Below are 16639 nucleotides of genomic sequence, written 5' to 3'. Positions count from 1 at the left end.
CATTCTAGTGGTACCGCACCTCAACCTCGTACTTGAAAGAAAGTCAAATTTAAGATCCATACAAAAACAAAGACAGCTTATCTACCAGCACAAACTATTTTCCCACATGGATATCCTTCAACCTAGTTAAACGTCAGCAGCCCGTATCAGATGTGAAAAATAGTCATTTGATCGTTCCTACATATTTTGGTATTTCCTCATCTATTCCACTTGGACATTTATTTCTTGAACGTATTTTTCTTATATTCAACCTCTTTTGCAGACCGTTACTTTCAGTCGGATTAAGACGTTGAGACGGAAATGGAGTAGAGGCTTGATCCGGGAACGGCTGCAGCTTCAGAAATTTCTGGAGTGTTGGACAGAATAAACAAGCAGACCAATGATCATTGATGATATAAATCCGTTCAATCATCTTTCTTATTTACTATGTACGGATGCCATGTCCACAAGTTTCTCAAATTTGGTTTTTTCTTCCCTTCCATTTCCCACCAGCTTACATAAACTGATTGAAAAATCGTATGATCACAAGTTATTGGCAGCATCACAGATATGGAGTAGTTACCTGTCACAAAGTTTAAACAGAAAACAAGAGGAAAAGTCAAGCTGGTGTAAAATGAACGAGCCACAAAAAATTGTGTATTGCGACCTTTTAAACAATATACAGAGCACGAGCAAACAATGGCGCAGAAAATTAGAGTTATTCTCAAAATATGTGTACTAGTCTATTTTATTTGCCCACAAACACATGGATGCCTCGAAATAGAGAAGGATGCTCTGTTGAAATTGAGAGATAACGTGAAAGATCCGAATGGCCTCTTGGAGTCTTGGAATGGCTCTTCTAATTGCTGCCAATGGACAGCCCTCCACTGCGACTCTCACTCAGGACGAGTGGATTCTCTTGATTTCAGAGGTTTCAACCTTTCTCTTCACTCCATGAGTGAGAACTTCAAGCTCTTCCCATTGAGCCAACTGGAATACCTGGATTTGAGCATGAATTCCTTCCATGGAGTTGAGATGCCTACAAACATGTCCTTGTTGACAGACCTCACTTATCTCAACCTCTCCAACACAGGCTTCTCTGGGTTCCTGCCTCCACAAATGGGAAGTATTTCAAAGCTGCGTTACTTGGATTTTTCTGATCTGGAGCATCTGAAAATCCCCTCTTTGAAATGGCTCAGGAATCTTACTCAGCTGGAGTATATTTCACTCCGTGGAGTCAATCTCAGCGGCCTTCCTATGACAGAATTGGGTGACTCGATTGGCGATCTTAAGAGGATTCAGCATCTGGAGATGACCAATTGTAGTCTGGTAGGTCAAATTCCTCCTCCTCTAAGAAATCTGACTTTCCTTGCATATCTGCATATGGAGAACAATTCACTTTCTTCTGAAATACCCAATTGGTTATTCACCATAAACAGCTTGGTTTCACTCAATTTGAGGATGAATCTCCTGAATGGGACTCTGCCAGCCCAAATTGCAGCTTTAAGCCTCACTCACATGGACCTCTCAGTGAATCAGTTAACAGGTACAATCCCATCTTTCATTGGGAATCTAAGCTTTTTGACATATCTAGATTTGGGTGTTAATAAACTCTATGGAACAATTCCCTCATCCTTGAGCGATCTCTCTTCACTCAATTTCCTCCGCCTTCGTGATAATGGACTGCAAGGCACTATTCCCCAGTGGTTGTCCAAATTGTCATCCTTGACATATCTTGATCTGAGTGTAAATAAATTGAATGGTAGTGTTCCATACTCATTAGGTCAATTGTCCTCCCTTGAAACCCTTTCAATATGGGGCAATCAGTTGGAGGGAATAGTGACAGAATCTCTGCTTCAAAACCTAACCAAATTGCAGTACCTTTGGTTAACTGATAGTGGATTGACTCTCAACATAAGCAGAGATTGGATTCCTTCTTTTAATCCGTTAATGCTATTGCTTAGAGGGTGTAACATGGGTGGGAGCATTCCAAAATGGTTGTCCTACCAGACCAGACTTGAGCATTTAGATCTTTCCAGTAACAGTCTGGTGGGAAGCATACCCTCATTGTTATGGACTAAATTGCATAATCTAAAGACCCTGAACCTCTCAGGCAATCATCTCCATGGCCCTCTTCCCCCTCTTGCCCTTCACCATCAATTGACTGTTCTTGAATTGTCCAAGAACAATTTTGAAGGAAACATTGCAGATTATATTGGTACAAATCTTCCCCCTTCTCTGGAGTTTTTGTCGCTGTCTAACAACAAATTCAGAGCTGCCATTCCTTCATCAATCTCTTTGTTGCAGAGGTTACAAAATCTGGATCTGTCAAATAATAAGCTCAGCCATGCTCTGCCCTCAACCCTGGGAAATTGCACCTCTCTGGAAGTGGTGACATTGTATAGCAATGAACTGGATGGAGAAATACCAGATGAAGTGGTTAATCTACAACAGCTCAAGTCACTGGATCTTAGAGGCAATAGATTTTCAGGGGAATTTCCATCAGGGCTTCTCAACTGTAAGCTACTAGAGTTCCTGGACCTCAGCAAGAACAACTTCACCGGGGAATTGCCCAATTGGATTGCAACCTTAAAAAATCTGCGAGTTGTTGTTCTGAGATCGAATAATCTATTGGGTGTAATTCCTTCAGATATATTTCATTTACCAATTCTTCAGATCATCGACCTCGCCTCTAATGGCTTCTCAGGTGTCATCCCCCCTGAAATCACAGAATTACTCGCCATGGCTACTGCTCAAAACAATGGCGAGAGGTATGGAAGGTACTTTATTGCTTATGAAATGTATTATCAGAAAGGGGTTAACATTACCAACAAGGGAAACGAGCTGGACTACTCTTCAATTCCTGCGGCTTTTACTGTTATTGACCTCTCTGCAAACAATCTCAGAGGTGAAATTCCAGGGGAAATTGGGAACTTGAAAGGACTGATTACTCTAAACTTGAGTCACAATCATTTAAGTGGGGGCGTTCCAGATAGCTTGGGAGACATCCACAGTTTAGAGTCTTTGGATTTATCGGGCAATCAGTTGAATGGGTCGATTCCTGTTTCGATCCAGGGTCTCGATTTTCTGGGATATTTGAATTTGTCAAATAATAATCTGTCAGGAAGGATTCCTCAACAACGCCACTTTGACACATTTGGAGCATCATCGTTTTGGGGTAACAAGAATTTGTGTGGAGTTCCACTGAATAAGACTTGTTCTTCTCCAACACCATTTCCCCCCGCTTCACAAGAAAAAGAAGATGAAGAGACTTCGTTGTGGAAAAGCAGAGAGTTGAAGATGGGAACAGGGGTCGGATATGTGGTGGCGTTTTGTGGACTTGGTTTGGCATTGTGGTGTCGAGTGGCTAAATACTGGGAATAGCATCAAAGATCTTTATAGAAGTTAATGTACAATTGTTAATTCTTATTAAGTCGGAGGCTTCCCCAGAGAGTATTGGTAAAAATGCCTGCTGGAATTATAGAGGAGGCTTTAAACATGCTTAAACTGTGATTAAAGTTTTCCTCTTTGGCCAGTAAAAATGCAGGTATGTGTAGCATGTAATCCACGTTGGTCTAAATGCAAGGCCAACTGAAGCATTTGTGCTTCCTAAGAAATCTGGAACAAACATATTGAAGACATTATGATAGGTACGGCCATGACAGACCACAAATCACAGCCTTAAGCAAGATATTCCTTGAGATGTTTCCATTTCCTTTAGCTGTTTGGTATATGTTTTATTTTCTTGCACTGCTAGATACCCATACCAAAGAGAAACCATGAAGATTTTAATGGAAAGGTATTGTAATCTATCGCTGCATACTCAGGCAATCTGTGTGATTGGCAAAGAATGAAACAGCATTATGAGGATCCAGGGTGAAAAGGCGCCATTTATGGCTTCTAAATATTTCTTACCAGAAGCTTTTAAAAGCATTAGAAATCCATTAACTGTTAAGGAAAGTAGGATCTTTGATAGAGTAACAGAAGAGTAATGCAATGTTCTTTGACTGAGGTTCTGATATATAATTTATATGTATCAAACTACTATGCACTGTGACTGTTTTCAACTATACTCAAAACTCAAAACTTATATCAAAATTGATATGATAATCTTCCGACAATATTGTGATATAATTCAAGGTATATAACGTGGATCAAATGCAGATTATATTTATTATGTATTTCGATGCTGTAAATACTAATTATGCCGTATATTGATGATGTTCTCTCACAGCGAATACCCACAGTCGTGTCCGTACGTGGACATGGAAAGTCACCCTTATTAACACCGATTCAACCAGCACGATAATCCAATGTCATAACAAGTCAGCATAATATGAGTTCCGGTGGTTTATGATGTCATGATAACTAAATTGGAGAAGAGCCCGATAATTGTAAAAGTATGATATTAATAAATTATACACACATATATCAATTTTTACCAAGAATATGAGAGTCATCAGAATTTTGAATGAGTACTTATATACTTTTATATCTATATCTATATCTATCTCTATATATATAAGAAAAGGAAATATACATACATATACTTAATGTACTTCATTTCTATTGAAGCTACACTTTAATATTAACAACTAGCAATGGCATGAATTGTCTACGCCACTGTTATTAATAAATCTTTTTTTTTTTTTTTAAAATCATTAGAAATCTAATGACAAGCAGTGGCATGATTTTGTCCATGCCACTCTTTTTAAGAAGTCTATTTTTTTCAAAGTGAGATGGTTTGCAAGATTAACAAGCTAGAAAATTATTTAATAATTCTATATTCTTTCAAATAACTCCTGTAATAGGAACTAACTTTGTTTTGCATGAAATTTCAATGATTATTTAGTTTATATACATACATACATACATACATACATACATACATACATACATATATATATATATATATATATATATTGATCGGTAAATGGCCAAAGGCCAAGATAATTTTATTAAAATAAAATAATCAGTACAATAGCAATCCACCATTCAAACGAGCACTAGTAGGAAAGAATGGGGAATAAAACCTCTAGTCTCGCCCAGGACCATAGTCCTATATTATTAGATCATTAAAGGGGCATACCCCTGAAAAATTAACTCAAATATTACATAGATTTAAATAAAAAATATAATCTTAAAACTCCAAGATACATTGTAAAATTCTTGAAGAAAATGCATCTCTGTCTTTACAATCTTCCATAGTATTGTACCGAGCATCCCTATTTGCTTCTTTTACCAATCAAGCTGATTAATCAAAATACTAGCAACCAGCTTAATGCTAACAAAATAAAGATTAATAGAGAAACCTCAAATAATTACCAAAACTTTAAATCTAAAGAAGTCATTATCTCTATTAACTACAAATCAAGGAATATGCACATAAAACTAAAACATATCAAAACTCGAGAAACTCGTTAGGTAATCAAAGAATACCTCAAACCTTTAATACATCAATCCACCATTCAGAACTAAAGTGAGAGGTATTGATAACTATACGAATAGAGATCTTAAATCTAATCTACACTTTTATGAACTTAAAATTGCCAAAAGAATGACAAGTTGCAAACTTGAACAACATCAAAGTTATCCAGCTTTGGGAGCAAGACCCCTTCATGATGACAAAATGGAAGAACCCTAAAAAACCCCTGAATAAAATCTATCATACTTGAAATATACCCCTCCATTAAATATGAGAATGCTAGAATAAATCTTTAAAAGGAAACAGCAAATCCTAAATCCCCAAAAGCATTTATTAAAAAAATAGATAGATAACATGGAAAACTAGATTATGAATCTAAGTTAAACCATTAGAAAATTATACGGATAATCAGCTAATTCCAATCTTTGCAAGATTAAATTTAGAGATTCTCAAATCAATTATCCCAAAATTAAATATGCTACCATCATACAGTGAAATCGTGAACCAATTACTAACTTCATTTGCCACTGTAAAGGGTATCAAACAAGAATAATAACCCTAAAATCTAATTTTAGCAGATCAATCTAGGGATAGAGGAAGCTATCCTTAGAGCACCAAAATTATCATCATACGAAACCCCAAATTCAGCTTATTGAAACATGAAAATAAGATATATGCAACTCAAAACAAAAAGGGCCACATAGATAGAACTCGATCAAACCATTAAACATATGGTCATGTCAAACTATAAAGTCTAAATTATATTAACAGAGTAACATATTTACAATTAGGATCCAATCGTTGCTATACACATCAATCCAAAAGTTTACAAAAATTTAGAACCAGAGAACCTAACTATGTACAGGCCTTCATAAAGTTTTTAAAAAAATTGGATGATAAATACCAAATCCTTAATATGCAGTGGATAGTAGTAACAAAAACCCTAGATATAGGTCTGAGCAAAAAGACTTTCCCTTGGATCTACCAATTAACCATTTACTTCCAATATACCATGATGACCTCTAAGATGTCATTCAATTTTTCAACCAAGAAATTCAGAGGGAATTCAAAGTCATATTTTGCCCTACTTATTTTTTCAGAGTTCGGCATACGAAAATAGAGGGCATCAAGGTTGTCAAATACCACTCTAGGTTGTATATAAGTGTTAAATAGATTAAGATAGTTTATTATCCAATCTTTTCTTTCATCTTCTACAATCCTTCTCCAATGTAGCAAAAACTTGATGCTTTCCTCCATCCTAGGCCATTCGCGGTAGAAAGCTAGATTCTCTCTAATTATCAAGGTTGGATGTTGAAATGTTGTCTCTAGATTTGGCGATCCCAACAGAAGACTCATGTATTTCTCCAGGAGTGGTATGCGAAGTTTATCATCTATGTTGTATATAGCCTACTCAATCCCCTTTCTCCATACTGGATCGAGGATATCACAACATAAACTAACCATGTCCCTCGGATCGACCTTCGCTCTTGCCAGACACCTAATGAATAAACCAATAATGTCGATGTTTGTCCTCTAAGAAGCCTTGTAATCAAAAACCCCCTTCCTGATGTCCCTACTAATAGTAATCCTAGTCATGTCATCAATTGGATTGACTAATCTATTCCATCTCTCCAGTTTTACATTACCAAGGAAGGCCATAGTGTGATTTTCAGTGGTGTGATAGAAATACACGTTGGTATCCATTTGTAGAGAAAGAGGGGATCAAATGAAAATGATGGATGGTGACTCAAAATGAAAACAGGGGCAATCAAAAAATCTAGACGGCTAATAACATCATTTGCAAACCTAGATAGGGGAAAGATGTAAATGCCATAATGATAAAAATGGGGGAAAATCAATATCATGAGAATACCAAAGGCGATCAAATACCATACTCTAGAATGATGACAAGATGTTGATATGAATATCGAGAGAAACACTAGGATGATGTAAAGAGAAAAAAACCCCAAGTCATAGGGGTCGAAAAAAGAAAAATTTGCATTTGCAAACAGTAGATTAAATGACAGAAAAAGAAGAGATGAAAATACAAAATATATATAATATTATGTATGTATGTATGTATGTATGTATGTATGTATGTATATATTATTATATATATAAAAAAGCATGAACAACATATTAAATGATAGAAAAGAATAGATGAAAATACAAAATATTATATATATATATATATATATATAATACACACACACACACATATTTATTTATTTATATTTATATTTAAAAAATATGAAAGAGATAAAAGAATGAGAAGTCTAAGAAGAAAGAAAAATCTAAAACCTTAGAGAAGAGGGGTCTGCATTAAAGACCAAGGAGTTGACACCATCGGCCCCCAAATTCACTAAATAATCTGCCTTCTGGTTGCCTTCTCAAAAAATATGACAAATCCTACTATCTTCAAGTCTATCAAGCAAAGCTAGCACTTCTTCTAACTTAGAGTTAAGGACCTAGTTTGGGTAGAACATTTCCTAATAGCGTTCAGAATAATGTAAGAGTCACCTTCTATTATTGCTTTGGAGAGTCCTAATCAATGACACAGCTACAAACCATGGTCCAGAGCCTCTAATTTTGCCAGATTGTTGAAGGTCAGTTGAATCAGCATGGCATTTTTGGCTATCCAATGACCAATGTCATCATTGATGATACACCCTATACTTATCGTACCCAAGTTGTCTCTAGCTGCACCATCAAAATTGAGTTTCGCCCAACCTTTTGGAGGTAGGGACCATTCATAGTTTCTCCTACCCTCCTTGCTATTTTTGACATAGATAAAAGGAGGGTTGATCAGTTTTGATCAATTCTTCTTTATTTGACCATCTCAAAAGGAAAAGGATCCTTCTTTAAACTGAGCATTTGGGTATGTGTAGGATCATGGTGTGCCAAAAAGAGGCAATGTGAAAACAATATAGTTTGAAAATGTCTAAAAGTGTTTCAAAATCCGCTATGACTTTTTTTCACCCATCCAGGTACCAAACTTGGAAAGTAAGGCCCAACCCTTAGTGGATATCTAATTTGATATCAGATACCCGATATTATATCTGATACCCAATATCGAATACTAAAAAATATATAGTATGAAATATATATAAAGTAATATGATATAATAAATTAGTTATTACATTATATAATTATAAAATAATAAATATATATTATATTATTTATGAAGATTAATATTTTTATATTTCAAAAATCATTCACAAATATTAATATGAGTATAATATAATAGTATAGTATAATTAATTTATAATCACTAATATTGGTAATTATTATATTACAGTTAACATATTGATTATTAATTATAGTATATTATATTTTGTTATTATAGGAATAATAGTTTAAATTATATTATAAATTACTAATATACCCGCAAGTTGTCTTTTTTGACCCGTGGGTTGTTTCAAAAAATACAACCCAAGGGTTGATGTGGCAAATATTAGATATTTGATATTGTATCGGATACAAGATATCTACCAGTGTTTATAATAATAAAAAAGACAACCCGTGGGTTGTTATCATAGTGAGATTTTCGTGCGTAGGGTTTCAGGTATCAGGTTTAAAATCACGTATCTCATATAAGGTAAGTTTTTTTTTTTTTTTTTTAAATATATTTTAATATAAATTTAATAAATTTTATCAAGAATTTGTTAGTTTTAGTTGAATTTAGGGTTTTTTTCATAGAAATTTTTAAAATTAAGGTTTTTTATTAATATAAATTATGTTTTGCAAATTAATAGGAATGACTGATCAAAATGATGACACTAAGGCAAGAAATACTATTCCTCGTAACCCCCCACCAAATGATCCAATGCCCCTGCAAAATTTTCCACCAAATGATCCTTTAATCCCCCAAAACCCTCGTCAAATCGAGGATTTGATAAATGAAAATCTCACCAAATTGAGGGGTTTGTGAAGAACATATAATAATGTACCCGCATTGGCTCCTATGTTATCCACGTTAAACACCATAGTGGATAACATTAAAACCCTTACCAATGAACAAAATTCCACTCTTCATTGGCATGACGAAATGCATGAGATGTTTGATGATGGCTTGGACTATGATGAGGTTGTGACCCTCAATATAAACAGAGATGATTTGGCTACCCTTTTTGCGAACCCAAAAACCGGTATACTAGTTGACAAAAAAAACACAAACTATCAATTAAATGGTACACAAATGATGCCATACATGCAAACTTTTGGGATCGTTGGTGGATGGTTTTTGATATCCCTCTACATAGCAATTTAGAGGTGCCATTATATTTCCTTAGAAAATTGTATGCAGAATTTGTGATGGGCCTCAAGGTGGACTATTAGAGCATGAAGCCCAACATGGGTGTAGGGTTAGGAGCTCCTCAGACTAGACCCTCTTCCTAGTGGAAGAAAGATGGCACTTTTGTCCCCTCTACTGATGTTCCCCCCCTCCTCGAGTGCAACATCCAGATATTATAGCAGAGGGTAGCTTGCAAACCATTAGAGTCATTCATAGACTGAGTAGCATGTTGATATCTCAGGCTAGGTCAGTCTTGCCTCCTCATGTTGATGATGTTGGCACTAGTTCATCATCGGCTAGCTCATCACACATTTTTGTGCCTAACACTTGCATTACGTGCAAGAATATTTTCCTAGGTCCCATAGGTGATCTTCTCGAGTATCATTTTTTATTAGAAAAGAATACACTAGACACACATGCAGAGGCTATAGACCTTGATGCAAGAGAGGTCGAGAATGCAGAGGCATGGACTCCTTCTATGTCAGTACGTGTATACATTTTTTTGTTATGACATATGCAATTTAGAGTTAATTTTTATAATAGAGTAATTTTAATTTTTAAGCCATGAATACTAACTTATACATGTATGTGATCTTCATTCATGTTTAGTTGATGACCGAGGAGGAGCTGAGACAGGTTGATGATGCCACGTTCTCAACCATTTTATTTTGCCTTGAGACATCTATGGTACATTATATTGTGTTCTCATTATTTTTTCTATTTGATATTGTAGCATATATGGTTTCTAATCTTTTTTTTCTCTTACAAGTACCACCTGTCGCTGGGGAACAAAGTGCAGGGGATGAGCCAACACCCATTGACAAAGGAAAGGTAATTAGGTGCTTTCTATTTGATTAAATATCGATGCATTCTTGTAAAAAGTTTATGGTAATGAAATTTAATTATATTCTTTATTGTATATAGGGCATGGCTACTGGCAATGAGCCTATACAGATTCTGCGTCATAGACACTCGGGCATTTCCATTCGCACCGAGAGCCCCATTGTATGTATAAGTATCATTTATTTTTCATTTTCCTTATCTTCATAGATAAATTCAAAACTAAATTCTGTGATATTAATAACTATTATTTTGTATCTCATAGGAAACTCCCAATGCACATGAGGTTTGACGGGAGAGTTTGTAGATTTGATGATGCAGCCACTATATCCTAAGGAGGAGCCTACACTAGTAAGTTGTAGTTTGAATTCATGATTAAATATGTTATAAATTTAGCATGCTATGAATTATAATGTTATAGTTTAAGTTGTAGATTCATCTGACAAACATATTTGAACATACACAGGCCACAATTAGCGAGGTACAAGCATTGCCTAGGGCATACGAGAGGATTCCTGACTGGCATAGGAGGTTGACAAGAGAGGTATTTATTATGAAATTTTAATAGTATAAATATTCATTAAAAGAAAGATCATTATGCATTTGAGTAATTCAATGTTAGATACAAAGAATCATATAAATTTACTAGTCTAACTTTGGGTTTTCCTTTTTTGTTTATGTAGGAGGCATCTGATCCACCTAGTGGAGTGAAGAGGCTACATTTTGATCATCCACTAGCACCCTAAGATAGTATAGTTGTCATAGGATGTGTCATGAGACATTTTGAGATGGCATATGCAACATTATTTATAGAAACATTGATATTATACACATTCCAATGGCATGATCAACCACATTTTGTATATAGATCTATGTATTTTGATATATATTTGTGTACTTTGTTTATAGATACATGATCTTTGATATATATATTTGTGTAATTTGTCTATGGATACATGTATTTTGACATATATTTTTTTCATTTATTTGCACAATGATATACATATTAATTTAGTATCTAGTATTGTTCAATTTATCATGGATCATGTGTATCATTCATATTTATGGAATATCATTAATTTTGATCATGTTTGGTATATTCTATTCAAATGCAATAATTTGTGAATAACATTTTAACAAACTTTATTATCAAATTTGGATGCAATGTTTAATTTGAAGTGATATCATGACATAAACACACTTGTTAACCTCCTACACAAGGTTCACATAACCCATACTAATCCACTTAACAAAACTAGCTCCATTAATGCATGCTATCATTTCACACCTTATATAGGTATTTCCAACCTTGTATGGTCATGCTCAAACCCCTAACTAACTCTTTGCACTCATTTGCACTTTGCAAGAAAAAGTTGCAAAAGTTTGTGACTTTTGCAACTTTTGCAACTTTTGAACAATTTTTTTTATAACTTTAAATTATTAATTATATAATTTCACCAAATTTTGTAAGGGGTTATCGATAGCCCTCACGAGCTCTGAGTTATGACCCTCAGAAGATCGACCTCAAAATATAGTTAGAGCACCTTGGAGACTCCTTGATACAGGGTGGCCGCGGATGATGGATGGTCTTCATGGCTAGAATAAGGGTGTCACTAGCATTCACCCACCCATACAGAGCTAATGGCGCTAATGATTCAATTCCAAGATCAGTGGTTTCAATGTTACATTGTGGTGCACCTATGAACTAAGGCACACTGCAAGTTTTGGCATTGAGCGAGATTGTTGTGTTGAATCCAAATGGAATGTGATCTCTTAAAAAGGAGATAGGTTATTTTAGGCCTTGGCATCATCGTCCTATAGAATTCAACATTTCATCAATAGCCCTCATGAGCTTTGAGTTACGACCCTCAGAAGATTGACCTCAAAATGCACTTAAAGCACCTTGGAGACTCCTCGGTACAGGGTGGTCACGGACAATGGATGGTCTTCATGGCTGGAAAAAGGGTGTCACTAGGGTTCACCCATCTATCCAAAGATAATGGCACTGATGATTCTATGCCAAGATGAGTGGTTTCAAAGTTACGCTGTGGTGCACCTATGAACTGAGGCACACTGCAAGTTTTGACATCGAGCAAGATCACTATGCCAAATCTAAACAAAATGTGATCTCTCAAAAATGAGATAGATTATTTTAGGCCTTGGCATCACCATCTTATATAATTTGACATTTCATCTATAGCCCTCACGAGATCTGAGTTACAACCCTCGAAAGATCGACCTCAAAATGCACTTAGAGCAACTTGGAGACTCCTCTATACAGGGTTGTCACGGACAATGGATGGTCTATGTGGTTGGAACAAGGGTGTCACTATAGTTCACCCACCCATCTAGAGCTAATGGCACTGACGATTCGATGCCAAGATCATTGGTTTCAAAGTTACACTATGGTGCACCTATGAATTGGGCCACACTACGAGTTTTGGCATCGAAGGAGATCGCTATGCCAAATCCAAACGGAATGTGATCTCTCAAAAATAAGATAGATTATTTTAGGCCTTGGCATCATCATCTTATAGAATTCAATGTTTCATTGATAGCCCTCATGAGCTCTGAGTTATGACCCTTGGAAGATCAACGTCGAAATGCACTTAGAGCACCTTGGAGACTCCTCGGTATAGGGTGGTTGTGGATGATGGATGGTCTCTATGGCCAGAAAAATGGTATCACTAGGGTTCACCCACCCATCTAGAGCTAATGGCGCTGACGATTCGATGCCAAGATCAGTGATTTCAAAGTTACATTGTGGTGCACCTATGAACTGAGGCACTGCAAATTTTGGCATCGATTGAGATCATTTTGCCAAATCCAAACGGAATGTTATCTCTCAAAAATGAGATAGGTTATTTTTGGCCTCGATATTACTGTCCTGTAGAATTCAACATTTCATCGATAACCCTCATGACCTCTGAGTTAGGACCCTCGAAAGATCGACCTCGAAATGCACTTAGAGCACCTTGGAGACTCCTCAGTATGGGGTGGCCATGGACAATGGATGGTCTTTGTGGCCAGAAAAAGGGTGTCACTAGGGTTCACCCACCCATCTAGAGCTAATGGTGTTGATAATTCGATGCCAAGATCAGTGGTTTCAAAGTTACATTGTGGTGCACCTATGAACTAAGGCACACTGTAAGTTTTGGCATCAAGCGAGATCGTTGTGCCAAATCCAAACAAAATGTGATCTCTCAAAAATGAGATGGGTTATTTTACGCCTCAAATCACTATCTTATAGAATTTGACATTTCATCAATAGCCCTCATGAGCTCTAAGTTATGACCCTCAAAAGATTGACCTCGAAATGCACTTAGAGCGCCTTGGAGACTCCTCAGTATGGGGTGGTCACAGACAATGGATGGTCTTTGTAACTAGAAAAAGGGTGTTGCTAGGGTTCACCCACCTATTTGAAGTTAATGACACTGACAATTTGATGTCAAGATCAATGGTCTCAAAGTTACATTGTGGTGCACCTATGAACTGAAGCACATAGCGAGTTTTGGCATCGAGCGAGATCGATGTGCCAAATCCAAATGGAATGTGATCTCTCAAAAATGAGATAGGTTATTTTAGGCCTCGACATCATTGTCTTGTAGAATTTAACATTTCATCGATAGCCCTCATGAGCTCCAAGTTATGACCCTCGAAAGATCGACCTCAAAATGCACTTAGAGCACCTTGGAGACTCTTTGGTACGAGGTGGCCGCGGACAATGGATGGTCTTCGTGGCCTAAACAAGGGTGTCACTAGGGTTCACTTGTCCATCCAGAGATAATGGCATTGATGATTTGATGCCAAGATCAGTTACGAGTTTTGGAAACTAATAACCCCTATTATTTTATTAGTTTAATTTTAATTCCTCACAACTTAGGGTTAGGGTAAGCAAATGGTAACATTATCAGGTAAGCAAATGATTTGATGGGTTGTTTATATTTGATTAATAGTAGTATAATGTTTTCTATAATTTTTTGTTTGAATTTGCAAGGGTTGCTAATCTATATCACAAAGTACATTGGAAAATTGTTCTTAGATTTTGTGATAAGAATGGACAGAATTGGAAAGAATCTACAAGAAAAGTAAGAGAATCTATGCAAAATGTTGATTAAGAAAATCTGTCATTTAGATCAGGTGGAAATCAGACTTGCTATATTATCTCTATATGAAAATAAAAAGAGGTGTGTCCAATGTTGAAAATGAAAACAACAAAATAAGGAAATAATAAATGAAATTTAATTATTTTATTTATTTTTTCGTATTTGAAAATAATATTAGTTCAATATAATGGCTTTGATTTAAATGTTAAAAATTGTTGTTTCTTTTAAAAATTAATAGATAAACTAGGATATATATGGACAATAATACTTTGAGTTTATACAAATAGATTAAATAAATGTAGCAAAACACACAAGTATTTGTCTTGTTTGATAGGCTTGATAAAAATGGTTTTAATAATCATAATGATAGCTCTATGTCAAATAAGAAAAAAACCAAACTTGTAATAAGATATCCACAAGCAATTATCTTTCATTGTCTCCTTGCTTTAATACTCATATAGTTATAAATGCTCTTAAAATTGTCCTTATAGCCTTGTATCACATGCAAATATGATTTGCAAGAACTCGTTCAATATCTTCCTCTTATAATTCCTTACAAAGAACCTACCAAAATACAAATTAGATCAATATGTAACTAATTTAACCTATCTTTTTCATTATTAGAAAAACCATATACAAAAAAACTTCACATTTTACATCATAATACATCATAAATCTTAGGAATTCTCCCCAACACCGCCCCACCCCCTCCCCTCCCCCCCTCCCCACCCAACCCCACTCTTCATGATGTACATATCATAAAAAATATTAGTAACTTATTGTATTAAACAAGATAATCATCAGTTCACTAAATCATTATGAAGAAAATAACATAAGAAGTAAATATACCTAGTTGAGTGTTCCAATAGGGTCCTTTCTTTGTTTTAGGGTCTCCAATAGGGTTTCATGATTAGCATTAGTAATAGTAAAAAGTTCTTTTACTTTTGGTCTTCCTTGATGCTTCAACAAATTTACATTTGTTGCTATAATGAGATGTGAATATATGAGAATTATTTTGTGCTTCTGATAGTCTTCGAATGTAGGAATTTCATTCCTTCTAAGCATATATGTTTGCAGCCATGTTTCCAGTGACAACCATTGAACTAGTAGGATATGTGAATCCATCATCATCTATGATCGGTTGTGAAAGATTTTATTACCTCTTACACAACGTGCTAACCAATAATTGGATTTCTCATCATTTCCCTAGGGTGCAACCAATGCAAAGACATGTCTTGGCTGAAGAAGATCTAATAGATGGTTATGCTCAAGTGAACTTTCCATATCATCATTTTTGATAGAGGGTATGATAGACAATGGATTAAGATAATGTGGAGCCCATGTGTCCACCCACTCACTCAACTCATAGTGATCCCAATCACACTAAAAACAACTAGGACAAAAGCAACCTAATTCTCATGTCCAAATGGTCCATGTACTAGAATTAGAGCTCTAGAATGAATGCATTTTTTATGAGTCTCTCACTGTAGCACAATCTAATCTATCACCTATGGACCCTTCTTCAACCAACCAAAAGAACCTGTGTACCACTGCATCAAGAGTCCCCTCTGTGATAATGCTAAACTACACCAATCAACAATGCTATGAGCATCAAGAAGCTCTGCTATTGAAATCTTCAATCACTCCTTAACTAGAGCTCTCTTCACACATGCCCTTGCTCCATCATGTTACCCTTTCCCATGGCTAGAGTCAAAAAAACTCCAAATATGAGGCACTCCCCTCTCTACGTGCATCCTACACAACTAATAAAACATGCGAGCATTCTTGAATTGACCTATATAGTTATCTGACCAAATGATATGTCTATCCATAGCAATTGCATGGTCCTATAAGAAATTAAAATAATTATCGAAACAATGTTGCAAAAACTTGTGAGAGTGAGATCTATCATCACTCATATAAAAATGATACTTTGTAATAATCTTTTGATTATCTTCTGCACTATTAGGGGCATGTCTATATGTTATGTGGATG

At 35.6% G+C, this 16639-nt stretch overlaps 1 protein-coding gene across 1 annotated transcript; it reads left to right on the top strand.

Annotated features, from left to right (window-relative positions):
* The first annotated feature begins 225 nt into the window (after positions 1-225).
* On the top strand, positions 226-4026 carry LOC149568499 (receptor-like protein EIX2). The gene has a single exon (XM_089821408.1). The coding sequence runs from the start codon at positions 679-681 to the stop codon at positions 3361-3363; it is 2685 nt and encodes an 894-aa protein (XP_089677534.1). The 5' UTR covers positions 226-678; the 3' UTR covers positions 3364-4026.
* Positions 4027-16639: the final 12613 nt, after the last annotated feature.

This window comes from Cupressus sempervirens, chromosome 3, assembly GCF_028749045.1.
Source record: "Cupressus sempervirens isolate cs-2001-9-10 chromosome 3, ASM2874904v1, whole genome shotgun sequence".
Lineage (NCBI taxonomy): Eukaryota > Viridiplantae > Streptophyta > Pinopsida > Cupressales > Cupressaceae > Cupressus > Cupressus sempervirens.
The sequence above is the reverse complement of the archived record's forward strand: the minus strand, read 5'-3'. Positions and strand labels throughout refer to the sequence as shown.

Coding starts and splice junctions, on each gene's coding strand:
- LOC149568499 (XM_089821408.1), top strand. CDS start 679: ATGGCGCAGAAAATTAGAGTTATTCTCAAAATATGTGTACTAGTCTAT.